The sequence below is a fragment of the Vipera ursinii genome (assembly GCF_947247035.1).
Source record: "Vipera ursinii genome assembly, chromosome: Z".
In the NCBI taxonomy this organism is placed as follows: Eukaryota; Metazoa; Chordata; class Lepidosauria; order Squamata; family Viperidae; genus Vipera; species Vipera ursinii.
The window spans coordinates 9,386,956-9,413,845 of NC_139517.1; the positions used below are offsets into that span (position 1 = coordinate 9,386,956).

A 26,890-nucleotide genomic window follows, 5' to 3' on the forward strand; every position below is an offset into this window, starting at 1 on the left:
TTCTTATGTACTTTAAATCTTTCTACTATGTATAAAAGCAACATGAACTTCCTTCTATCACCAGTTTTTCTTTTGTGTTACTCTACATTTTCTTTTGACAAAATTCTAATTTATCAAAGTAAATCAAGTAGGCATTTCTTAGTAGACATTTCTGTCAAATGCTTCCTATGCTGAGAGCTACAAAGGTATTTTAAAGGAAAGTACAGCCTAGGTTTATATTTTTCTGCATACTCAGTAAATCTAACAAACTTATTTTTAATATTTACATCAACCTTAGTTTTATTGTATTATATATATATATATATATATATATATATATATATATATATATATATATATATATATATATATATATATATATATTTGTTTTCTGAGGTTTTTGCGGGTGCCTGTATGTGGATCCTTGGTTTTACGGGTTTTTCCCCGCGTAGAACTAGAGGTGTAAGCGCAACGTTTCGACGGAATCCCATCCATCATCATCAGGCTTTAGCTTCCTTCTTCTGGGAGAAGCATGTGGCTGTTTGTTCCTCTTTTATATATATACGTGTGTGTGTGTGTGTGTGTGTGTGTTAAATTATGCCCTTCTAACTCCAAATTTAGAGGGACATGGTGGCTCAGTGGGTTAGGACGCTGAGCTTGTCGATCAGAAGGTCGGCAGTTTGGCGGGTCAAATCCCGAGTGCTGTGTAACAGAGTGAGTGCCTGTTACTCGTCCCAGCTTCTGCCAACCTAGCAGTTCGAAAGCACGTAAAAATGCAAGTAGAAAAATAGGGACCACTACGGTGGGAAGGTAACAGCCACATGACCACGGAGACATCCTTGGATAAGCACTGGCTCTTCGGCTTTGAAACGGAGATGAGCACCGGCCCCTAGAGTCAGAAATGACTAGCACACATGTGCGGGGGAACCTTTACCTTTACCTTTTTAACTCCAAATTTATCAGTAACATTCATCCTTTTATCCAGACCAAATAGCAAGCTGCCACGTACAAATTCAAATCAGGTAAGCTCAACCCTCTTTTTTTGTTTTTATTTTTTTCTTTTTTTGGTATCTTTAACACCTTATATTTAACTAGTATTTTTCCCTCCAAAACAAATTAAATATATCTGTCATTTAAATGGTGTCTTTCTATTTTTTTTACCTTCAGACCTGTCCCGTTTCAATATGCAATGACAACTGCTTTAAAGGTTTTAGCAAGAGAAAAAAGGAAGGCCTGCCATTTTGTTGTTATGATTGCTTTCTTTGTCCAAAAGGGAAGATTTCAAATCAGGAGGGTAACATACCTAATATATTAATGGGTCAGAAACATTTGTTGTGTAAATATAGATACAGAAACAAATACAGATATGAGAACCAATTTGATAAGGCTAGAATCTAGGAGACCATAAGCTCTAGTCCCATTTTATGGTATGAAATCAGCTAGATGACTTTGACACTCTGGTCTTGGGAAGAAGAAAATGGCAAACCAATTCCTAAAATATTTACTAGTCCACCAAGTTAACACTGTCTTGAAAACTCTCTCACATGCACACAAACACACACACAACAATATTGATAGATATATGTAAGGTGCAAAGCTGACCTTATATTTTAGCAGTTGTTCAATTAAATCATGATGGTAGCATCTGCAGATGAAGATATAGTCCTACATAACCTCTGATAAGCATGGTATTATTTTGTGTATATTGTTAAAACTATAAGAAACCAGGTTACACGTATAACATGAGTAAAATACATTACATATAAAACAGACAGAAAAAAATACCAAAGATGTCCTTAGGAAATCATAATTTTCAGATATATGATAGTGACATACAATGGGGTTACTAAATATTCCCATTTATAAACCAATACTTCCCAGCCAATAGCATAATTCAGTGATTGGAAAGACTAAAGATGTCTCTTTTAGATGCATCTTAACTCATTTTTAAGGACTTTGGCAATATCACATATTGATGTTAGTCATGAATTCTCTTTCAGACATGGATGATTGCATTCAGTGCCCAGAAGGACAATTCCCAAATCATGGACAGGATGGATGTCTTCCGAAAAAAATAATCTATTTGTCACACAAAGAATCATTAGGTATTAGTTTGACCATTCTTGCGCTCTCACTTTTTTTAATCACAGCATTGGTGTTTGGTCTTTTTATAAAGTACCAAGACACTCCCATTGTCAAAGCCAACAACAGGAATCTCACTTATACTCTCCTTGTTTCTCTCCTGCTCTCATTCCTTTGTGCTTTACTGTTCATTGGCCAGCCTGAGAAGGTGATGTGTCTTATTCGACAAAGTGCTTTTGGCATCATCTTTACAATAGCTGTATCATGTGTCTTGGGTAAAACTGTAATTGTGGTTCTAGCTTTTAAAGCCACCAAGCCAAATTCCAAAATGAGGAAGTGGGTGGGAAAACCTCTGGCCAACTCCATTGTTTTTTCCTGCTCTTTTCTTCAAATAATTATTTGTATAACATGGCTGGCTGTTGCTCCTCCATTCCCAGATCTTGACATGCATTCTTTGCCTGAACAAATTATATTAGAATGTAATGAAGGCTCAAATGTCATGTTTTACTGTGTCCTAAGCTTTATGGGTTTCTTGGCTGTTGTCAGCTTCATAGTAGCTTTTCTAGCCAGGACACTGCCTGATACTTTTAATGAAGCCAAGTTTATCACCTTCAGCATGCTAACATTCTGCGCTGTTTGGTTGTCTTTTTTCCCAGCTTATTTAAGTACCAAGGGGAAATATATGGTGGCTGTGGAGATCTTCTCCATCCTGGCCTCCAATGCTGGCCTACTGATTTGTATTTTTCTTCCAAAAATCTATATCATTATAGTGAAACCAGAATTAAATAATAAGGAACTGGTCAGAAGAAAGCACTAAAAACTTATGGCATTCAGCTAACAAATTTAAAAATCATATAGATTCTAAACAATGAATGGAATAAACCATTATGGGCTTTTCCTTTAGCTTCAGTGAGCTATTAACATTTTTTTTCTCTAAATGCCACTTCCAGCACTTAGTTGTATACATGAACATTTTAAATTAATGTAAAATGGGATGCTTGAACTAGGTTCACCTCTTTCAGTTCCCCACCTTAGAGTGGGGAGAGCCGGTATGGAGTGGTGGGAGGATTTAATTGTCCATAGGTAAAATTTCTTATGTAAATCTGGATATAAAGTCCCAGTTCATGTGAACAGCTTCATTCTGAGCCAAGTGACTCTGGTTATTTTGATTTTGTAGACTTACTAGCTAAATCGCTCGGATTCGGACCGGTTTGGACTCCAGCTGGGCAGAGTCTGACGATCAGGACACGGGCGGTCTTGTCAATGTTATCTGGGAGGAGTTTGATTCTGTGACCCCTGATGAAGTGGACAGGATTATGGGGAGGTTGAGCTCCACCACATGTTTATTGGATCCGTGCCCTTCCTGGCTGGTTTATGCAGCCAGGGAGAGGACACGAGGCTGGTTCCAGGCGGTGATATCTGCTTCTTTGAGTGAGGGTAATTTCCCCACCGTCTTGAAGGAGGCGGTGGTGAGACCTCTCCTCAAGAAGCCTGCCTTGGACCCAGCTGTCTTGAACAACTTTCGTCCAGTCTCCAACCTTCGCTTCCTTGTGAAGGTTGTTGAGAGTGTGGTGGCGCATCAGCTCCCTCTGGTCCTGGATGAAGCGGATTATCTGGACCCGTACCAATCGGGTTTCAGGCCCGGGTACAGCATGGAGACGGCATTGGTCGCTCTGGTGAATGATCTCTGGAGGGCCCGGGATAGGGGATATTCCTCTGTCCTGGTCCTATTAGACCTCTCGGCGGCTTTCGATACCATCGACCATGGTATCCTGCTGCGGCGTCTCAGGGGATTGGGAGTGGGAGGCACAGTTCTTCGGTGGTTCTCCTCCTATCTCCTGGGATGTTCGCAGTCGGTGTTGGCAGGGGGGCAGAGATCGGCCCCTAGGTCTCTCGTTTGTGGAGTTCCTCAGGGTTCGGTTTTCTCGCCTCTCCTGTTCAACATCTACATGAAACCGCTGGGTGAGATCATTCGTGGTTTTGGAGTTGGGTATCATCAATATGCTGATGATACCCAACTTTTCATTTCGACCCCAAACCACCCCAGTGATGCCCTCGCTGTGATGTCCCGTTGCCTGGAGGCGGTTCGGGTCTGGATGGGGAGGAACAGACTTCAACTCAACCCTGACAAGACTGAGTGGCTGTACATTCCGGCATCCCGGGACATTCAAAATGTTCCATCTCTTTCTATGGGGGGTGAGCTCTTACCCCCCGTGGATAGGGCTCGCAACTTGGGAGTCCTCCTAGATTCACGGCTTACCCTGGAAGATCATATAGTGGCCGTGACTAGGGGGGCTTTCGCCCAGGTTCGCCTGGTGCGCCAGTTGCGGCCCTATCTAGACCGGGATGCCCTGTGTACGGTCACTCATGCGCTCGTGACCTCTCGTCTTGACTATTGCAATGCTCTCTACATGGGGCTTCCCTTGAAGACCACTCGGAGGCTCCAACTGGTACAGAATGCGGCCGCGAGAGTTGTCTTGGGAGTTTCCCGGTACTCCCATGTTACACCTTTGCTCCGCGAGCTGCATTGGTTACCAGTTGTCTTCCGGGTGAGGTTCAAGGTCTTAGTGATGGTTTTTAAGTCCTTACATGGCATGGGTCCGGAATACCTCGGGGACCACCTGCTGCCGGCATCGACTCCCCTCCGCCCCGTGCGTTCCCACAGAGAGGGCCTCCTCAGGGTGCCTCCAGTCAGAGAATGTCGGCTGGTGGCCCCCAGGGGGAGGGCCTTCTCTGTGGGCGCTCCGGCTTTGTGGAACCAGCTGCCGGTTGAGCTCCGGATGGCACCGGATCTCCGCTCCTTCCGGCGCGGGTTAAAGACCCATTTATTTGAACAAGCTGGCCTGGCCTGATGGGGAATCACTTAGGGTTTTAATATTTATATATATATATTATTGTTTTTATTGTGGGCAATAATTTAATTCTTTTTTAACTTTTGTACTTTTGTAGTTTTAAGTTATGCCCTGTTCACCGCCCTGAGTCCTTCAGGAGAAGGGCGGTATAAAAATTTAATTAATTAAATAAATAAATAAATACAGTGATAACTAGGAAGGAGGGAGGCAGATATTTGTTCTTAGTCCTATTATCTATGAGGATTTAAATAGTAATACAGATCAAATTTTAGGGAGGCCAATGGGCTGTACTCCAGGAAACTTTTGATAAGATTGTAATTTCAATATCTGTTTCCAGTGTCCATTTTTTCCTGTTGTGGTTAATGATTAGATGACTGACTGACTAACTGACTCATTTATCCATTCATTCCTTCATTCATTCATTCAGCCATCCATCCATTTCACTCAGTAAAGGATTTATTTTGCATGATTAAAATGTGATACTCAATTAACAATTGTATATTTATTTATTTGAACTAATAAAGTGTTTCAATACCAGTTAGTTCTAAGTGGCAGCTATTCCAATACAATACAAAAATGAAACCATAAAACAGATGGTGGTGGTTGTGGTGGTGGGATCACATTAAGCAACGTTCTGAGAAAAGACATGCTCAATAACAACAGATTTCTCAATATTTTATCAGTCCCCCCAAAGGCTTTCTGAAATAGCCAGAAGTTAGTGGCTTTCCTATGTACCAGCAGAGTTCATCCTGAAAATGATGGAACCCTGGGTATGATGGAACCCTGTTCTCAAAGAGAAAGGTTTTCTGAAACTTGCCCCTGAAGAATGAGGAGAAACTACAGCTAAACAAATTCATAATGATGATGACGATGATGATAACTTTAATGATGATGATAACTTTATTGTCACTTTGAATGTACACCAATTGGCATACATCAAAATGAAATTTCGTTGCATACAGCTCTCAAAAGGGTCACCATCTCTAATATATACTCCTTGTTTGGGGCCCGCTCAAATTTCACATTGTCCATTTTAGTCTCTAGGGAGTGAACGATGGCAAACAGGACCGATGGAAATGGGGCTCCATGTGGATTAGCCCTCACGTTAGCTTGTATTCTGACAACCTCGCCTTCTTTCCTTTTTCTGATCCTGACTCTTCCACCTTTTCCTTAAAGAGGCCTTGCTTCTTTTCGCCCCTGGAGCATGCTGCCGCCACCACCAACTCCTCCAAAAGCCTCTCTCTCTTCCTCTGGGCCTGCCGACAGCCTCATCCAGTTCCTTCGCTCCATAAGCTCCAGGTCCTCTCCTCTCCCTCCTCTGGAAACAGCCCTGATTTGCAATAGAATCCATCACTGGGCCAGCAGTCAGATCTTACTGCTGGTAGAACAGATTCAGTTAATAATACTTAACTCCTGGAGGTGGTCTAAAGCACAGCTGAGAGATCACTTAGAATCAGGAGGTCTAATGACCCCTAATCTGGTTTCAGCATAGTACATCACTGTGGACTAATGTGGTTTAATATTCTGGGTTGATTCCAGTTTGAAACTAGCACTGATAATTCGTGTCTTCAAGTGCCTTTCATAACTACTGATCCACAACTTTCTGCAGAAAGAGGAAATTTGAGAGTGTTTTATAATTATCAAAAACAACTAGGCTGAGCAATTACTTTTTGAGGAAGGGCACATATTGCACTGTGCAAAAGTCTTAGCCCACCATTAGATTTATTTTTGTAGCAATGGTATAATGACCATATATAATTAAGTCCCAGTCTCCTTATTAAAATGCAACCAAAAAATACAGGGAATTTGTACAGGTAGTCCTCAACTTAATAAAAGTATGTTTAGTGACCATTCAAAGTTATAACAGCACTGAAAAAGGGACTTATGGACATTTTTCATACTTACAACCATTGCATCCCCATGGTCATGTGATCAAAATTCAGATGCTTGGCAACTGACTCATATTTATGATGGTTGTGGTGTCTGGGGGTCATGTGATCACCTTTTGCAACCTTTGGACAAGCAAATTCAATGGGGAAATCGGATTCACTTAACAACTGTGTTACTAACTTAACAGCTGCAATTATTCACTTAAGGACTGTAGCAAGCAAGGCTGTAAATGAGACAAAATTCAATTAATAACTGTCTGTAGGAGGTGACCAAGCTGAGCCCAAGGGAAGGGTCAAATGTGTCATAAATCATGAGTCTAAGTCCAGCCCACCTTAAATGCCTCTCTTATCTTCCACTCATTTCTTTCAACTGCTAGTTCATCCGATTCTTGTAGAGATCTTAAGCTTGAAATAAATCTTTATACTCAGTTGAATTGTCTCAATCTCCTGATAGAAGAAGAAGGAGGAGGAGGAGGAGGAGGAGGAGGAGGAAGGAAGGAAGGAAGGAAGGAAGGAAGGAAGGAAGAAAGAAAGAAAGAAAGAAAGAAAGAAAGAAAGAAAGAAAGAAAGAAAGAAAGAAAGAAAGAAAGACCTAGAACTAAGGAGAAACTTCCTGACAGTTAGAACAGGTTGTTCCATTAATCAGTGGAACAACCTGCCTCCAAAAGCTGTGATTGTTCCAACATTGGAAGTCTTTAAGAAGTGATTGGACAGCCATTTGTCTGAAATGGTATAGGGTTTCCTGTCTGAGCAGGGGTTAAACTAGATGACCTTTTTATTATGATTATTATTATTATGATTATGATTATTATTATTATTATAAAGAAAGAAAGAAAGAAAGAAAGAAAGAAAGAAAGAAAGAAAGAAAGAAAGAGAAAGAAAGAGAAAGGAAGGAAGGAAGGAAGGAAGGAAGGAAGGAAGGAAGGAAGGAAGACTCAGGATTGTTTAACTACAGCCACTTTCCCCTTCCCCTTCATCTGGGAGAACAGTGTGAGATTCAGAAAGGAAAAGTTTTATTCTGACTCTAGATCCTCAAAAAACCCTAAAGGATTTATATAACTGGGCCTAAATTTCAGTCTCTTGACTGAGTTAAAGGGCCCCAATATAAGAAATTTGGCCTGAAAAACCAAAGAGAGACAAACCAAAATTTTGGATTTCTGTTCAGTTTAACTTTTGTTCCACTTCTGAGCTCCTCAGTCCTCTAACTATACACACTTTTTTTTTCAGTTAATGATCTCTGGTAGTGAAATTGTTGAGAGAATCAATGAGAGAAATTTCATGGGAATCGCCCAGAAGCTTACCCTATAATTATGAATAGTTACTTGGTCTGCAGCTTCTTTGAGAAGCTTTTCACTTTCTCTGTGGAGAATTCAGGTATTTGTTGATGGTGCTACAGACCAAAATAAAAAGAAGTTAAATGTCCCAGTTCAGAAATACAGATGCTGCAGAGAGAGACTGTGTTACCAGGCTAGTAAGATATGGTTTGCCTTGACTTAGAATCTAACTAAAGATGGAGAAATATTCTTTTATGGGGAGATTTTCATTCATGATCTTAATACTCAGATTATTGGTATTAGTGCCCCTTCCTACGTGTGTCTGCAGAGTTCCAGTGCTAAAATGCCCCAGGACCCAATATATTAGTAATCATCTTAAATATTATTACACAGGAGACCAGATCCTGGGTGGCATTTTCTCACAGTCTTTCATTTATATGAACATATTAGAGTTCAGAAGACACCCATTCCAAGACATGCTTTTGGATCATGTGTAAGCAGTTGTGTATTTTAAAATTATGGATAAGTTTTCTATTTCCTTTTTTAAAGCTATATTTCACTCTTTCACTAGTAATATATTTATTATACCTTAGCAAGCTATTAGAGAAGACTCTTTCCTTCTTAAAAGTTCTCGGAGTCCTAGTGGACAATCACTTAAATATGAGCCAGCAGTGTGCTGCAGCTGCCAAAAAAGCCAACACGGTGCTAGGCTGTATTAACAGAGAGATAGAATCAAGATCACATGAAGTACTAATACCACTTTACAATGCCTTGGTAAGGCCACACCTGGAATACTGCATCCAGTTTTGGTCACCATGATGTAAAAAAGATGTCGAGACTCTAGAAAGAGTACAGAGAAGAGCAACAAAGATGATTGGGGGACTGGAGGCTAAAACATAAAGAATAGTTGCTGGAATTGGGTATGTGTAGTTTAATGAAGAGAAGGGTGAGGGGTGACATGATAGCAGTGTTCCAATATCTCAGGGGCTGCCACAAAGAAGAGGGAGTCAAGCTATTCTCCAAAGCATCTGAAAACAGGACAAGAAGCAACGGATGGAAACTAGTCAAGGAGAGAAGCAACCTAGAACTAAGGAGAAACTTCCTGACAGTTAGAACAATTAACCAGTGGAAAAACCTGCCTCCAGAAGTGGTGAATGCTCCAACACTGGAAGTTTTTAAGAAGAGACTGGCCAGCCATTTGTCTGAAATGGTATAGGGTTTCCTGCCTGAGCAGGGGGTTGGATTAGATGACCTCCGAGGTCCTTTCCAACTTTATTATTATTATATAACTTTTATTCATTAAACATGAAACTCAGTCTCCTTCTTCTTCTTCTTCTTCTTCTTCTTCTTCTTCTTCTTCTTATTATTATTATTATTATTATTATTATTATTATTATTATTATTATTATTATTATTATTATTATTAGAAGAGACTGGCCAGCCATTTGTCTGAAATGGTATAGGGTTTCCTGCCTGAGCAGGGGTTGGACTAGATGACCTCCAAGGTTCCTTCCAACTACTACTTCTTCTTCTTCTTCTTCTTCTTCTTCTTCTTCTTCTTCTTCTTCTTCTTCTTCTTCTTCTTCTTCTTCTTCTTCTTCTTCTTCTTCTTCTTCTTCTTCTTGTTATTGTTATTATTATTTCTGAAATTCCAATGGCAATATAGTAATTTTCTATTTATTCAATTTACAGATTACTGACTCAGAGCTATCAACACATTTTAGCTTTGGTTTTTGCAGTGAAAGAGATCAATCAAAGTCCTCTCATCTTACCTAACATCACCTTAGGCTTCAACATCTATAATGACTATTTCAGTCCAAAAGATACTTACAAAGCTTCAATGGAGCTCCTCTTTGCTTCAGATACATTCATCGCTAACTATAAATGTCATCTTCAAAATAATCTGATAGCCATTATTGAGGGACCAAGTTCTGTTGCTTTTCTTGATATGGCTACCATCATGACACCTTACAAGTTGGTACAGGTGAGTTCTTTGATGAAAACGTATGCCTACTTTTTAAACCTATTACATTTCTAATATTTCATTTCAGTTGCTTACTTTTCTAATATTTTATTACATTTGTTATATGTTTAGCAGACATAAAATAAAATGGCTGAATGATACCATTTCAAGATCTAAATGTATGAAGAATATTATTTTTTAAAAAGTCACAGGGCCCAATGGACCTAACTGCTTATACCTTTTCTGTTTCCTTGCTTCATTTAGGTTGCATATTGCTCTGCTCTAGAGATCAAGACCCAACCTCCATCATATTTCTTTTACTGGATGTTCCCAAATGCAATTAGTCAATATAAAGTACTTCTCCAGCTTCTTCTGCATTTCGGCTGGACCTGGATTGGGGTATTTTTCCTTAATATTGGCAACATAGCAGATATTTTATGGAGGAATATTCTTCCCATGTTTTCAAAAAAAGGTGTCTGTTTTGAATTTATAGAAAAAATGCCAGCTGGCTTTCTCAGTGAGGATGAAAAAACTGTTCAGAGATCACATGCAATTTTAAAAACAGTTTTCAATAGCACAACTAATGTTGTATTGCTTCATGGGGAATTTCAGAGTATATTAAATTTAAGGTTTTTACTCAACATGTTGGAATTTAGTAATGTAGATTATGGTACAAAAGTCTGGGTGATGACAGCAGATGTTGACTTCTCATCAGTTCTCTTTCAAAGGACCTGGGACATTAATTTCATGCATGGAACTCTGTCCCTTTCAGTACAATCAATGGAGATATCTGGATTCCAAAATTTTGTTCAGATGAGAAACCCAACTTTGGACAAAGAAGACAGTTTTTTAAAAGATTTCTGGCAACAGTCATTTAATTGTATATTCCCAGTGTCTTCTATAGAGGATGAGACTATCTGCACTGGGGAGGAGAAACTTAAGAACCTTCCCATGACTGTGTTTGAAACCAGCATGACTGCCCACAGCTACAGTGTCTACACTGCTGTCTATGCAATTGCACATGCTCTGCATGTTATGTTCTCTTTCCAAGGCCAGCAAAGGTTAGTGAGGAGACAGAAAATCCTCAATCAAGAGTCATGGAAGGTGAGCAGACTGCTTAGAACATCTCAGCAGAAACAGTACATTGATTCAGTTGCAAAGTTGTCTATCAGCCTTGTTTCATCCTTAAGCCTATCAGATATATTTTCAGCTTTTATTAAATTCCAATGTGTGTGGTTGATCTAGCTGCATATTTTGCAAGTGATAGTCACAATGTGTTTCATGAGCACCAACTGTGTGTCCTTTGCTTTTTATGTGATTTTTAAAAAAAAATCCTTTCTAATTTTATAATTATCTGAACTTCTAATTTGTACTGTTTAGAAATTTGACTGCATTGTTTCAGTATCAGATTTTTCATCCTTAAGCCAATCACATATATATTCAGTTTTTAGTAAATTCCAATATTTATGACTGATCTAACTGTATATTTTTCAAGTGATAGTCACAATGTGTTTGGTGAGCACCAGTTTCATGTGTTGTATACTGTGTGCTTTGTTTTCTGCACAATAAGATGATTATTATTTTGCTTTCATGTTTTAGGAGTTAACTTCTAATTTGTATTGTTTAGAAAATTTGACTGCATTGCTTGAATGTGTCATTGTTCTCCAAATTCTAGCATCAGTTCTGTTGTAGCTAAAATGCTATTAACTTATAACTATAAATATAGTTATTCTATTTGTTGGGCTCACCATCAAATTATCAACTGATGGTGAACAATCAGAAATAATTAAAATTACATCCTTATTTTGCCCTGAAAAAATATGTAAAATGCAATTTTATTCTAGCAAATTCAAACTTGGCAAGATACTAGTAAAACTATACTCGAGAAAAAATACTCAATGCTTGGAAAAATGCTGAAGTTATTTTTATACACAAGTAAAGAGCCCAAAGTGATTTAAATAATTATTGCCCAATAAGTCGTCTTTATCATCTACAAGATTTTCACCAAAATAATAGCAAAAAGAATATTGAGAACATTTGATGATGAACAAATCAAAGGAGCAAGCAAGGTTCAGAAATGGCTACAGCATAATGGATCATATCCAGGTTGTTCAGCAAATCATTGAAAGGCACAATGGACTTCTGGTTTGCACTCATAGTTCATGGCTGTGTGAGAGTGGACCTCCACTCCTCATGGCTAATTTTGCCCTGCCAGGGGGACCCTAGATGAGTCTGAAGTCACCCCGGAGAAGTACCCACAAAGGTGGAGTGCCCCATTGTTCACAAAGCGACAGCAATTGCTTGGTTTGATCCAGGGAAAGCCTTCGAATCTGACAGGAGAAAGGCTAGCCACATGCTAACATCTAGCCCAAGCTACTGCAGCCAAATCCAAGAGCACTACCAAGAACAACAGTGAACAGCGTGCTTGGAACTGGTGAGAGTATTTGATCTTCTCTCCCTTATTTTACAACCAGTCCCTGGGAAAGTTCCCCAAACCAAACAATCTCTGAAAGTGAGAGGAGGGGACTACATTCCCATTACCCCATAGACAGAAGTGGCGAATTAACCTTTAAGGAGGAAAGAACCTTATTGAAATTAAATTCAAAATACTACAATCTGATTAAACTTAGAAACTAAAACAAACTGCTATGATTATATTCTAGAGAATTTTGATTACAAAAAGAAAAATAATAACTTTTTGTCTGAAAAAGCTGGAAAATAAATATTTGCTGACATCTAGTGGACAATGAGGGACGCGGTGGCTCAGTGGGTTAGGACGCTGAACTTGTCGATCAGAAGATTGGCAGTTTGGCGGGTATAATCCCAAGTGCCACGTAGCAGAGTGTGAGCCTGTTACTCGTCCCAGCTTCTGCCAACCTAGCAGTTCGAAAGCATGTAAAAATACAAATAGAAAAATAGGGACCACTATGGTGGGAAGGTAACAGCGTTCTGTGTGCTTTTGGCGTCTAGTCATGCCGGCCACATGACCACGGAGTCATCCTCGGACAAACGCTGGCTCTTCAGCTTTGAAACAGAGATGAGCACCGGCCCCTAGAGTTGGAAACGACTAGCACGCATGTGCGGGGGAACCTTTACCTTTTACTGGTGGACAATGAGAATATACCACATTAAAGACAATGCACAGAAACAAAGAAAAAAATCTGTTCTCATGAACTCTAATAACCTTTAAGAAGATAGTTTATTTATTTATTTATTATAAATAATAAATAATAGTTGCTAAGAAACAGAAGAGATTCCATACTGGGCCGGCTATAAGATTGGAAAGTGTTTGAAGGAAAAGAAATACTTTGATTGTGGTTTAAATTTATGAACTGTTTAAAAACTTAGATCTATGATAAAATATTGAGAAGGGAAGTTACAGGAAGGATTTAAGCTGGCTAAATATATTGAATTGACAATTGACTCTTGAAAGAAAGAATTGTTATAAAACATTGATTTTATTGAAACCTTGAGAACTGAAAATTACAGTAGATTACAAAAATTATATATAAAAACAAGAACTATACAAAATTTTACTGTATGGATTTTGAGTTTTGGTTAGCTTGACAAGGTTAATTACAGAGACTATGGCATTTATGATGGACTACTCAAAAGGGGGAGATAAAATGGACGTGACATACTCATTAAAAAAATGATAGAAAACCACACTTAATATCTACTTCTGAAAGATTTAGCCTGAAAGATCAAAGACCTTTAGAAACACTTCAAGACAAGACAAATACTTTCCAAGATGAAATTTATGCAATGCTATGACAGATACAAACTACAATAGACTTAAACCATGAGGAGATTAAACATAACTTGGATACTATAAATAAATATACTTCTAACTTAAATCTACAATAAAAAAAATCCAAAGAATGATGGTAAAGAATGAGCAAACAATCCAGACAACAGAATGTGAACTAGAAAAAAAAATAACTGGTGAAGTTATAAATGAAGGAAATTGTAACTTAATACAAACAAGAAAATACTTACAAGACTTGGATACAACAATAAGTATGAAAAAGATACCTTATGCATTAGAACATGAAAAACCTGAGAAGAAAGAAGACTTAACAAAATGGACACTGCTAGGAGAATCATTGTTTGGGAGATAAAAAGCATACATCCTATCTACTATGTATATACTCCTAACAATAACTACAAAATATAAGAACTGGAAAGGTTGAAAATATTAATTTGGAAAACAATTTGGCAAAGGAAGAAGATTAGAGATGAGCTGAACAGACTGGATTTGCCCTACCAGATGGAATATTATCTGATTAAACACTTGTTTGAATATGGCTAAATAAACAAAGAACTTTGGCCATAAAGGGACTTTAGAATAAGAGGAATAAGAGTTATAACTAATATAATATTTTTGATAAGATACAAAATGTAAAAATATTAGGATTTGTAAGTGAAGGAAAAGTTTGAATTTTAAAGAAAAAATAAGTTTGAAAAGATTTAGGATTAAGGAATGATTGAAATATTGAGGGAAAATTAGGCTTAATAAGAAATCTGAATAAAGGATATATAGTGATTTAACTATTTTTTTACAAATAGAAGTGAAATATAAATTGACTAGAAAGATGTTATGGATAGATGTTATGATAGATAAGTACTACAAAGGTAAAGGTAAAGGTTCCCCCACACATGCGTGCTAGTCGTTTCCAACTCTAGGGGCCAGTGCTCATCTCTGTTTCAAAGCCGAAGAGCCAGCGCTTGTCCGAGGATGTCTCCGTGGTCATGTGGCTGGCATGACTAGATGCCAAAGGCGCACGGAACGCTGTTACCTTCCCACCATAGTGGTCCTTATTTTTCCACTTGCATTTTTACGTGCTTTCAAACTGCTAGGTTGGCAGAAGCTGGGACGACTAACAGGTGCTCACTCTGTTATGAGGCACTTGGGATTCAACCCATCAAACTGCCGACCTTCTGATCGACAAGCTCAGCGTCCTAACCCACTGAGCCACCGCGTCCCTTTTTGAGATAAGTAGTATAGTATCTCTATAATATATGAAAGATGAAAATACTGGGATGATATATTTAAATGGAAAATTTGGATATTTAGATGTTAAATACTGGGAAAAATATGATTGATAAGAATTGTTTATTATGGAGAAATTGAGCTTAAACAAGATTTATGAAAATAAGATACATGGTGAATCAATAAGTTGACTCTTACGAAAATAACATAAGCTGATAAGAAAAAAATGCTACCTATGGACTATTCTTGGTATAATTATAGAAAAAAATGTTTTTATTTAACCATTTAAATATGGAAAACATCAAATATTAGAAATTATATTTGTTTAATGTTGTAAAAGGAGAATACTACTGGGTGAAGAGAAGATCAAGGAAATATATTATAAATTGATATACTAATTATGGAAATATAAAAATTAATTATTATTGTTTATTAACTATTAATAATTGTATTTCTTTTCTAAAAAAAATTATGAACCAAGAGAACATGCTGTTCACCAGGCACTAAGGCTGTTACTGTAAAAAAAAAACCAGTAAAACTTTTACAAGAAAGAAAGAAAGAAAGAAAGAAAGAAAGAAAGAAAGAAAGAAAGAAAGAAAGAAAGAAAGAAAGACACAACGAATACACCATGCCTCTGTGCATGGCTTTCACTGACTACAAAAAGGTCTTTGACTCAGTATTCCAGCAAGCAATAATTAATGCAGTGCTCAACCAAAGCGTAGACACTGCTTACATAAACATACTACTATCATTATATGAAAAAAATGCCTTAATGATCTTAAAATGGAAATCAACAAAGAACAAGGTGTATGACAAGATGATACAATATCACCTATTCTTTTCTCAGCCTGCCTTGAAGAAGTATTTTGCAAACTAGACTGGGCAAAAGATGGAATAAAAACCAGTGGCACCTATTTAAATCACTTAAGATTTGCAGATGATGTTGTTCTCTTCTCACAAGACCCAGAAGAGCTACCCAAAAACATAGAAGAGCTACATGAAGCAGGAGAACCATTTGGCTTAAAAATAAACGTGAAAAAGAGCCAGGTTATGTTTAATAAATTCACTAAAGAAAAAAAAATATATCTGAGAAGAACATAGTAGACCACTACGTATATTTTGGTCATTGAATCTCAAAGGAAGGTGATACAATAAAGGAAAGTGAATGGCGTGTCAAATGTGATTGGCCGGCATTCAACAAGTTAAGCATAACAACCTCCCTTTATGCCTGAAGAGAAAAGTTTTTGATTAGTGTGTGCTACCTGCTCTAACATACGCCAGTGAAACATGGACACTAACCTCACAATGATACAAAGGCTAGGAGTGGCTCAAAGATCTTTCAGTAGTAATAAACTATATAGTCCCCCATTTTACAGGCCTTTGTAGTAATATATGCAAGCTTCTAATGGAATCTTATAGTAATGGTTAGTTCTAAATACTTACCACTAGTGTATAAAATGTTTTATTTGCTGAATTGCTGGTTTCCATTACAGTAGCTCACTGCAAATTTTGAAGGACAAATCATGCAATCTTATCTTTGTACCTTTCTTTTCCCCTGCTTATAAAGCTTCACCACTTTCTGCAAAGCACATCATTTAACAGCAGTACTGGAGAGATTTCCTTTGATAATAATGGGGAAATAGTTGCAGGATTTGATGCTATAAACTGGATCATATTTCCAAACCAGACATTTCTTAGAGTCAAAGTTGGAAGGATAGATCCAGGAACCCTCCTCTCTGACAAACCATTGATTATTTCTGAAGAGAAGATCATTTGGCCCAACCGGTTTAATCAGGTGAGATTTATCTTATTTCAAAAATGGCTTGGTTCACTTTTATTATGACCAGCCATGAATATTCAGGTTCATACCTCAGTAGAAAGTGCATATATTGTCTTCCCTTCATTCTAAAGAATTGTCCACTTCTTACCATTTCTTTAACATTTGCTTTGTAGATATATATATATTTTATTTATTTTTTATTAGATTTATATACCGCCCTTTCCCGAAGGACTCAGAGCGGTTTACAGGGTATTTTAAAATCACACCAATTGTTGTATAGCAACAATTTTAATATTGTATAGCAACAATTTTAATATTGCTTCTAAAAGTTTGCCTAATTCCCTTCTCTCCAGAAAAAACTAAACATAAAAAATGCTTTATTAAAATAAATGATACTTGGGAGAGTTTAATTAGCTAAGTTTTAATGTTTCCAGTAGCAGCAATTTATTATCAGATTTACATCATGAGTTTTTTCCTTGGTAGCATCTAGTTACTCTGGATGGAAATTCCCAGCCTTGGGCTAGAGGGGAAGTGGAATAAATAAATAAGGAAATAAATGATAAATGCAATGGAAAACTAGAGCAGTACTAAAGTCAAAAAGAATGAGATTGGTCCACCTACTCAACATAAATTCTGCTGAATAAAAGGGGAAATTTCATAACATGATATCCTGAGGTTTGTTTCACCTAGATCCGAGATGTCAAACTGCCAGCCCATGGGCCAGTTGCATCATGCAGAGGCCACACCCACCCCAGCCCTGGCAATGTGAAAAATGTTATGATACATCATGATGTATCACATGATGCAGCGAGTTTGACAGCCATGATCTAGATTCATCTGAGTATTTCAGGAAACAGTTTGCTTCTATGTTTGATGAGAGCTGATTATTTAATTTTCAGGGTTTTTTTTAATTAACACACCTTTTATTTCAACCTTTTTCCTTGCAAATGTCACAAAATTGATTCCAGCCTAAGTAATAGGAAGGATTTTCTTCTCTCAGATTTCCCAGGATTTTTCATTATTGTGTATTTTGTTTCAGCCATATCAGAGAGAATGGGTATCTATACCTTTAACAGGTGTAGCATTTGAAAACTTTTTTATATTGCAAATTTATTTATTTTTATTTTTTTGAACAGGAAAGACCTCTTTCACTCTGTAACCAGAAGTGCCATTCAGGTTACAGAAAGACCAAAATTGAAGGAAAATTGTTTTGCTGCTATGAGTGCACTCCATGTCCAAAGGGGAAGATCTCAGACCAGACAGGTAAAAAAAGAATTGGAGAGAGGGAGGGAAGAACTTTTAAAAGAGGGACACTGGGGCTAGGGGAAGCTAGGGATTTCTCACATTTCTCACATTTTCTCAGTTCTACAAGAAATATGGGACTGGGAAATATGATCTCAAAACTGGACCATTCTTAGTTTCAGAATAGAGTTATACCACAGGTCTGCAACCCGCGGCTCCGGAGCCGCATGTGGCTCTTTCAGCCGTCTCCTGCGGCTCCCAGTCCTCTGCCATGTGCAGTCCAAAAAAAAGTGGGACTAAAAAAGTTCAAACAATCAATTCAAATATGCAGGGTAGGTGCATATCTCGCCTTGGCTCCACTCTTCAGTCAAACCCTGTTCTGTGCATGCATGTATGTACGCACATGCGCACACATTTTTCACAGCTCCCAGTTTTTCCTTTTGTGAGGGAAACGGTTCCGAGTGGCTCTTTCACTGTTTTAGGTTGCTGACCCCTGCTCTATACCATTCCAGACAAGTAGCTGTCCAGTGTCTTAAAAATCTCCAGTGATAAAGCACCCACAACCTCTGAAGGCAAGCTGTTCCATGAGTTAATTGTTCTCACTGTTAGGAAGTTTCTCCTTAATTCTAGGATTTATTTAAGAACTAATTCTTAATTCTCACTGTTAATACAAAGCAACTTAACTGTGAAATCAGTTATGCATAGATGTGGATTCTCCTTGATTAAATGAGCAGAACACGGGCTAGACCAGGGGTGTCAAACTGCTGGTCCGCGGGCTGGATGCTTCATCTGGAAGCCACGCCCACCCCATTGCCAGCAATGGCAAAATAGTCCCAATATGTCTCGCAACATCACGTGATGTCACAGGTTTGACATGTCTGGGCTAGACAATTACTTTTCAGAGGTGTTTTATGTAAGTCTCTACATTAAGCAGGGCTTGGATTGGGCTAAATTGCCTAAGTATAATCTCTGGGATGATAAAGTTTTAACAGGCTGATGATCCACAGATGTTTTTCTTCATAATATTCCAATCAAGAAAAAACTGAGAATATTATGTCCCAAAGCACATAACCTGTCATGGTTCCAATAGATGAAACTCTTCAAAAGAACTTCGAGGCAGTGTTTACCTTAAAGAATCTTTCATTTGAGACACAAAGTATCGGTGCTACATAGCTGAAACCAGAAACTAAATTCCCCTTCCCTGGATACAAAGTAACAAAGTGCAATTCCCTCCTCCAATAAACAGTCACAAATCACATTCCCCAATTAGTTTGAAGTATGGGCTTTCTCCCCAGCTCTCTAGCCTGCCAAAACACTATAAAGCTCTGGGCCCAATGTTCTTCAGTTCCCATTATAATGTTATTATTGTTATGACTAGCTGGACTCTCATCCCTATTCCCCCTCCCAGCAGCAAGTAATTCCAAAAGCAATAGAGAAAATGGCTGCATTTCCATCTGTTGTCTAAGCAAGAACACTCAATGTTAGCAGCGTTGACATAAGAAATGTTTGGGTGGAGGAGAAGCAAAAACTACCAATAAGTCATAGAATACAGAGACTTTAGTATAGGAACTAAAGCTGTATTCTAGTGCAGAGGTCCCCAACCTTTTGGGCACCAGGGACCAGTTACATGGAGAGAGGTTTTTCTGTGGACCAGAGGGGGCATGGTTTTGTGTGCTGCCTGCATCCTGTGGATGGGGTTTTCCTTGTTTGTGCGGACCTGTTGCTGGCATGCTGCAACCCAGTACTAGTCCATGGACCAGGGGTTGTAGACCTCTGTTCTAGTGGATTTCCTTGGTATTGGAATTGGTGACTGACTATTCCAAATAATGTTTCATGGTCTAAGAAAAAAAGAAAAGTACTTTTGATATGCTGTTAGATTAATTGATGCCACATGATCTCTGAATAACTCTTTGGCTTGAAGTATCTATTACCAGTTATTTGTTTGGTATGCTAATCAGAGCTATTACTGTTGTTCAGGCACTAACCCTAACATATGGATAATTGTAATGTACTCTGTCTAGGGCAGGGCTTTTCAACCAGTGGTACGGGTACCACCTGTGATACATTGGCACCTGGCAGGTGGTACATGGCCATCCTAGAAAAGTGGTAGCAGGGGAGGGGAATGAGCTGAACCTGGGCAGCACTATACAAGCCTGAGTGAGAGATGGCTGGAGCTGCAGGGCTGTCAGGGCTCAGTGGAAGTGCCAGGATCAGTGCCGCTTTCCAGCTGATTGGCACTTCTTTGAGGCTGTCAGGGCTCAGTGGAAGTGCCAGGATCAATGCCAGGCTCCAGCTGGAGCTCGGCACTGATCCTGGCGCTTCTGCTGAGCCCAGAAGAAGAGCCGATCAGCTAGAATGTTGCAGCATCTCCAGGGTTTTGTGATTTACACTCAGATGCTTGGAAACTGATTCATATTTATGATGGTCACAGTGTCCCAAAGTCATGTGAAGTGACCAAAACCTGCTGCAACCACCCAGCAGATGGGGGGGGGGAATAAAAACCAAACTTCCTCTCACCCCACCCCTGCTACCAATCCTCAACAGAAATGCTCACAACAATGAAAACCTCAGATAGGAGGAAGAGCGCCACCTTATGGGCAGGCAAGTGTCTTGCCCGGCTGTGGCTGGGGGGGGCACTTTTTCAGTTCCATTGTAACTTCGAACAGTCACTAACTGAATGTTTGTAAGTTGAGGACTACCTGTACTTTATCACTTTTTTCCTTTTTTTTTTTTTTGGTCATCAACTTTTTGACACCTTGCTAGGCGACCGGTGGTACTCCGATGTTGCCATATCCTAAAAGTGGTACAATGGGTGAAAAGGTTGAAAAGCCCTGGTCTAGGGTTTACTTTTCAATGAACTAGAGAAGAGTGTGAGAACCAAATTGTTGAGTGGACAGATGTCCATGTTTTGTGCAAATAAGTGCATTTCCTGTTGCAGTGGTGCAGGATACGTAGAAGACAACCTCCTCTTCATTCTCTTCTCCTTTTTTAATAGAATAACAGAGTTGAAAAGGACCTTGGAGGTTTTCTAGTCCAAATCTCTGTATAAGCAGGACACCCTATATCATTTCAGATAAATGATTATGCAATCTGCAGTGATGATGCACCCACAACTTGCAAAGGTAAGCCATTCCACTGATAACTTCTCATTTCTAGGTTAGTTCTCCCCTTGATTAGTTTCCATCTATTTCTTCTTGTCCTGTCTTCAGGTTGCTTTGGAGAATTGGTTAACCCTTCTTTGTGGCAGCATCTCAAATATTGGAACACTGCTATCAGGTCACCCCTACTCACAATGTCTAAGGACCTACCCCAAAGATGAGCAATGGATGGAAACTAATCAAGCAGAGAACCAACCTAGAACTAAGGAGAAATTTCCTGACAGTTAGAACAATTAATCAGTGGAATCACTTGCCTCCAGAAGTTGTGGGTGCTCCAAGACTGGAGGTTTTTAAAAATAGATTTGACAACCAGTTGTTTGTACTAGTATAGGGTTTGATGCTTGAGCAGGGTGTTTGACTAGAAAACTTCCAAGGTCCCTTCCAACTATGTTATTCTGTATGCTGTTCTCCTCAGCTGTTTTAGAAGGGAAATAAAGGAATATCCCTTATGAAACTTAAAACTGTCCCTGTCATATACTGTACGTGCCTCAGAAACTATGGTCCATGCATTGTCAGTTCTATAGGAACATTCACCACATACTGGTTACCTTTTTAATCTACATATGCAGAACATCCTGTTAATTTGTATTTCTTTATTTCTTAGATAACAAGGTTAATCTATCTCTCCAAAAGTAGCAAATGTCATACATTAAATGTAACCTTCACTCACAAATGATTGATAGAATTCATTGATATTAAGGGTTGACTTTGTTTTGTTTCTTTTATTGGATGTTCTTTTGGTGTTCAATGAGCAAATAATGTTTCTGTCTATCTAATAATAATAATAATGTGTTCTTTAGTATACTTTTTTTAACCAAAAAGAGTTATTCCACTGAAGTTCAATCATAACAGTTGCATCATTTGTACCATAATATCATGTGATATACTAAGGGATTTCTGGTTATATTTTGACTTTAATATATATTTGGCTTTCCAGATATGGATGATTGCTTCCAATGCCCAGAAGGTCAATATCCAAACAATGACCAGGATTTATGCATACCAAAGCTTGTAACTTATCTATCTTATGGAGACCTTTTGGGGACAAGCTTACTTACATTAGTTCTTGTACTTTCTTTTATCACAATCTTTGTGCTAGGAATCTTCTTGAAGTACCACAATACACCCATTATCAAAGCCAACAACCGCAGCCTCTCCTACACCCTTCTTATCTCCCTTCTCCTCTCCTTCCTTTGTTCTCTGCTTTTCATTGGCAGACCCTTGGTGGTGACCTGTCTCCTTCGACAAACTTCATTTGGGATCATCTTCTCAGTGGCTATTTCTTGCATATTGGCCAAAACCATCACTGTGGTTCTTGCTTTCATGGCCACCAAACCAGGATCACGGATGAGGACATGGGTTGGGAAAAGACTGTCTCTTTTCATTGTTCTTTCCTGTTCTCTTGTTCAAAGTACCTTTTGTACTGTATGGCTTGGAACTTCTGCCCCTTTCCCAGATTTTGATATGTTGTCCATAAGTAGTGAAATAATTATAGAATGTAATGAAGGTTCAGTTGCAATGTTTTATTCTGTTTTAGGTTTTATGGGCTTCCTAGCCTTTGTCAGTTTTATTGCAGCTTTTCTAGCTAGGAAGTTACCAGACACTTTCCAGGAAACCAAGTCAATTACTTTCAGCATGCTGGTGTTTTGCAGTGTCTGGTTGTCATTTGTCCCTGCTTACATAAGCACCAAGGGGAAATATACAACAGCTGTGGAGATCTTTGCCATCTTGGCCTCTAGTGCTGGGCTCCTGGCCTTTATCTTTTTCCCCAAGTGTTATATTATTATAATTAGACCAGATCTTAATAAAAGGGAGCAATTAACAAAAAGAGTAAATTAAACTATATTTTAAACAATTTTTTTTCTCTAGTTGTAGAAATTCAATGGTCTGTGACATTTAAATTGCTCTTGACATATCAGTCTTGTCAAAGTATGCCATTCTGTACATCATCATTGTTATTGTAGCAATAAGAATTGAGTTGTGTATGTTCTTTTTCTTTTTTGTAATCTCTGAGATGGACCTTGAAGTCAAAGATTTTCACACACTCCATATTCACTTTTGTTCTCATGGTATAATTTGAAAGATGTTGTCTGTGTCTTTTACTGGTCATGGTTCAAGTATGCTGTCTTTATTTTAAGGCAGACATGTCAAACACAAGGCCCGGGGGCCAGATCCGGCCCGCGAAGTGGTTTCATGCGGCCCGCGAAGCCATCCTGGAAACAGTGAGGGAACGGCCCCCACTGCCTTGGCCCTGGCCCAGAGACCCTCCTCCTGCCAGAGACCCTCAGATCTGTCCCACTCCTGCCCAGGCCCCCTTAGGCAGCCTTGATGCGAACGATGTAGAGCTGGCCACGCCCACCCAGTAGGCCATACACACTCTAGCTACACCCACCCAGTAGGCCACACCCACCTGGCCATACCCACCCGGCCCCCTGAGGGCAACTGCAATGCTGATGCGGCCCTCAATGAAAGTGAGTTTGACACCCCTGTTTTAAGGGAAGCTGTCTTTATTTTAGTTTTTTTAAAAAAAATGTTCTGAGTTCCTTTACCTTTACAAAACAGGTACAGTTTTGTTACCTATTATCAAGATGTACTTTCAAGCTAAATTTTCCTATTCAAGCTGATATCCCTCATTTCATTTTCTGTGACCTACTTGCTGTGACAGCTATTCAAATATTACTTATGTTGTCATTAACATATTTTTTTTAATCTAAGCATAGTGCCAACTCAGTTCACTCTAAATAGGTCCTTTCTCAAGGAATTCATTTCTCTCTGCAATTAAATTTTAAATTTTACTACTACAAAAGCTTATTGGTTTGGCATATTTTATTGATATTAAAGAAATATCTGGCACTTCAACATAGAAAGCATCTTTAATAATCAATTATTATTAAATAATATGCCCCCGACCTCCATTCATTCCGCCGGGACCTGAAGACCTGGCTCTTCGAGCTCTCTGGCCCAGGCTGAGAATTTTAATTTTAATTTTAATTTTAATTGGGGTTTTTACTTTTTTTCAGGGATTGATGTAATTTTTTTAATTGTTTTTAACTTTTGTATTTCTTGTTTTAAATATTTATTTTTATTTTTTTATTTTAATTCCATTTATTTTAATTTAATTTAAAATTAAATTAATTTATTTTAATTCCATTTTTAATTCCATTTATATCCCGCCCTTCTCCGAAGACTCAGGGCGGCTTACAATACCCCGTAAACCGCCCTGAGTCCTTCGGGAAAGGGCGGTATATAAATCTAATAAAATAAATAAAATAAATTAATTAATTAAATCAGGTTTTTTCCTATTTGCTCTGCATATTTTCTTTTCAGTAAAACTCAATTTCCATCTGCCAGTTCAATTTCCTCTTCCTTACCTGGTTGACAAAGGTGACAATGATAGAATGGGAGAGGACACAAAGGAAAGAAAAATAACATTATCTTTCTGTATATAACTTACATGCATGAATCTTTGTGCAAGCATATGGCCACAGCCAGCATATAATATCAAATAAAAACTTCTTTTAGCTAAATTGCTATGTAGCTTTCCACTTAGCACTCTTTCTCAAACAATAACTGGATAATATATTGTGTTCTCCAATTTCCAATTCTCCAGATTTTGAAATACACTTCATAATCAGTGAAATAATTGTTGAATGTAATGAAGGATCAGTTGCAATGTTTTATTCCATTTTACATTTCATAACCTTCCTGGCCCTTGTTAGTTTCATTGTACCTTTCCTATCTAGAAAGCTACCTGGCACTCTCCAGGAAACTAAGTCAATTATCTTCAACATGCTTGTTTTTGCACTGTGTGGTTTTTTTTTTTTCATCCCTGCAAGTACCAAGGGCAAGTACATGGCAGACGTGGAGCCATTTTGTCCTCCAATTCTAGGCTTCTGGCTTTTTCCCCCAAATACTACATCATTACAATAAGGCCTGATCTCAACAAAAAAAGAGCATAAAAAGATTGAATTAAACTGTTTTGTCATCAACATTTTATTTCCATTTTTCTTCTGGGGTGGTCAAGGGTGTAACCATTATTTGATCATTTGTAGTGTGCGTCTTAGGTAACACTTCTGAGCAATTTTTTCATGGGCATTTTATCAACATTTATCATTCTTTCCATATTATAAGGAATATGAGCTAAATATGGTTTCAGCTGGTGCAATGATTGAAGGTAAAATGGCAACTACAGATGACCTGCCAGTCCTCGGGACCTTTCATTAGACAGTTGAGTGATGTCCTGGCAGTTGAGCTTCTTGGCATAGCTGAGCAAGAACAAAGTTGATGGATGGACAGTCCAAAGACCAAATAAGGGGACAGCTGGAGAAGCTGAGCTGAGTCCATGGCTGGTGGCAATTGTATCAGTGGTGATGGCAATGATGAAGAGGAGTCCCTAAAGGAAGAACTTCAAAATTTTAAGGCTGCACCAATGAACCCAGAGGCTGATTCCCAGAAATTGTTGAAGGTGTTAGATGGAATTGACCTGAAATTGGCCTTAACAAACTGCTACCAGTTCTGTCAAAGAGAGGTAGAAGGCTTGCTCTGGGAGTTGGGGTCCCCCAAAATAATAAGAATGGTGAATACTAGGTGAGAACATAGGGGTAACTGCTGTGAATTTAGGAGTGAATGTTTGGTGCCCTTCTCTCTGGGTGATAATCAGGGATAGTATAAGATGGGGCAGTCCTGGGATGGGGTAGATTGAACATGAATTGTGTTGGAGATGTGAGAGAGCTCCTTCTGATACTGAGAGCTAACACTGAAGCACCGCAGGAGCTTCTTCCCCTCACATTCCCCTGATTGAATGATTGAGCTGGAAGCCACAGGTTGGGATATGAATGGCCATGAACAGGGAAGAATGGAAGGGTTGGAAGGAATGAGACCACACTATAAGATCTCAATAGTGATAGATGGAGGGAAATAATGGCTGGATTCAGCAATTCAGCTGGCTTGCACAAAACAGGGACCAAAACACCTTAAAGAAACCCTTGGGATTCTCAAATCTAATTTGAAGCCTCTGAAGTAGGCATGGAAGCCCTAACATAAGAAATAAAAATACTCTTCTTTTTTTGACTCTGTTATGACTATGGTCACATATTTCATCTCCATATTGCTTAAAAGAAATAACACCATTGTGTCCTTCTTAAGCCCTGGCATTAATAAAGCTTGTTATCAAGGTTTAAGGGTCAATGCACTGTCATCTGCTTGATGTAGCGCTTTGGAGAAACAAGGACTTTTGCTGCTGTTGTTATTTCCTTGAAGTCTTTTGTTGACTCCTGGTGAGTGCCTGGGAAATCTCTGCAGTTTTCTTGGCAATGTTTGGGGGAGGGAGTTTAAGTGTTTTGCCATTGCTTCCTCCTTCCTAGAGATGAGAGAAGACTGGCCCAAGATCACCTAGCTCAGGGCTTTTCAACCTTTTCACAGATTGTACCACTTTTAGGACATGACAATATTTAAGTACCACCAGTGCTTAGCAAGGTGTCAAAAACTTGATGACTAAAAAAGGGGGGGATTGGGGTTTTACTGATTAGATTCATTTGTGGTTATAGAAATGACTAGTTTATAATATTATGGAAAAGTAAAAAGTTGAGGTTCAATATTAGTGCTTCCTTCTACTGCAGGGGTGTCAAACTGCCGACCCACGGGTCGGACACGTCACGACGAAACCACACCCACCCCAT

At 38.6% G+C, this 26,890-nt stretch overlaps 1 protein-coding gene across 1 annotated transcript in view; it reads left to right on the forward strand.

Moving 5' to 3' along the window:
• The window catches only part of LOC310649960 (vomeronasal type-2 receptor 26-like), a gene marked incomplete at both ends in the record, with an annotated part of 83,065 nt that overhangs the window by 14,736 nt on the left and 41,439 nt on the right, over positions 1-26,890 (forward strand). Inside the window, one exon of the mRNA XM_083378792.1 lies at positions 22,312-23,042. Coding sequence (XP_083234918.1) covers positions 22,312-23,042 — 731 coding nt within the window. The remainder of the gene's footprint in view (positions 1-22,311; positions 23,043-26,890) is intronic.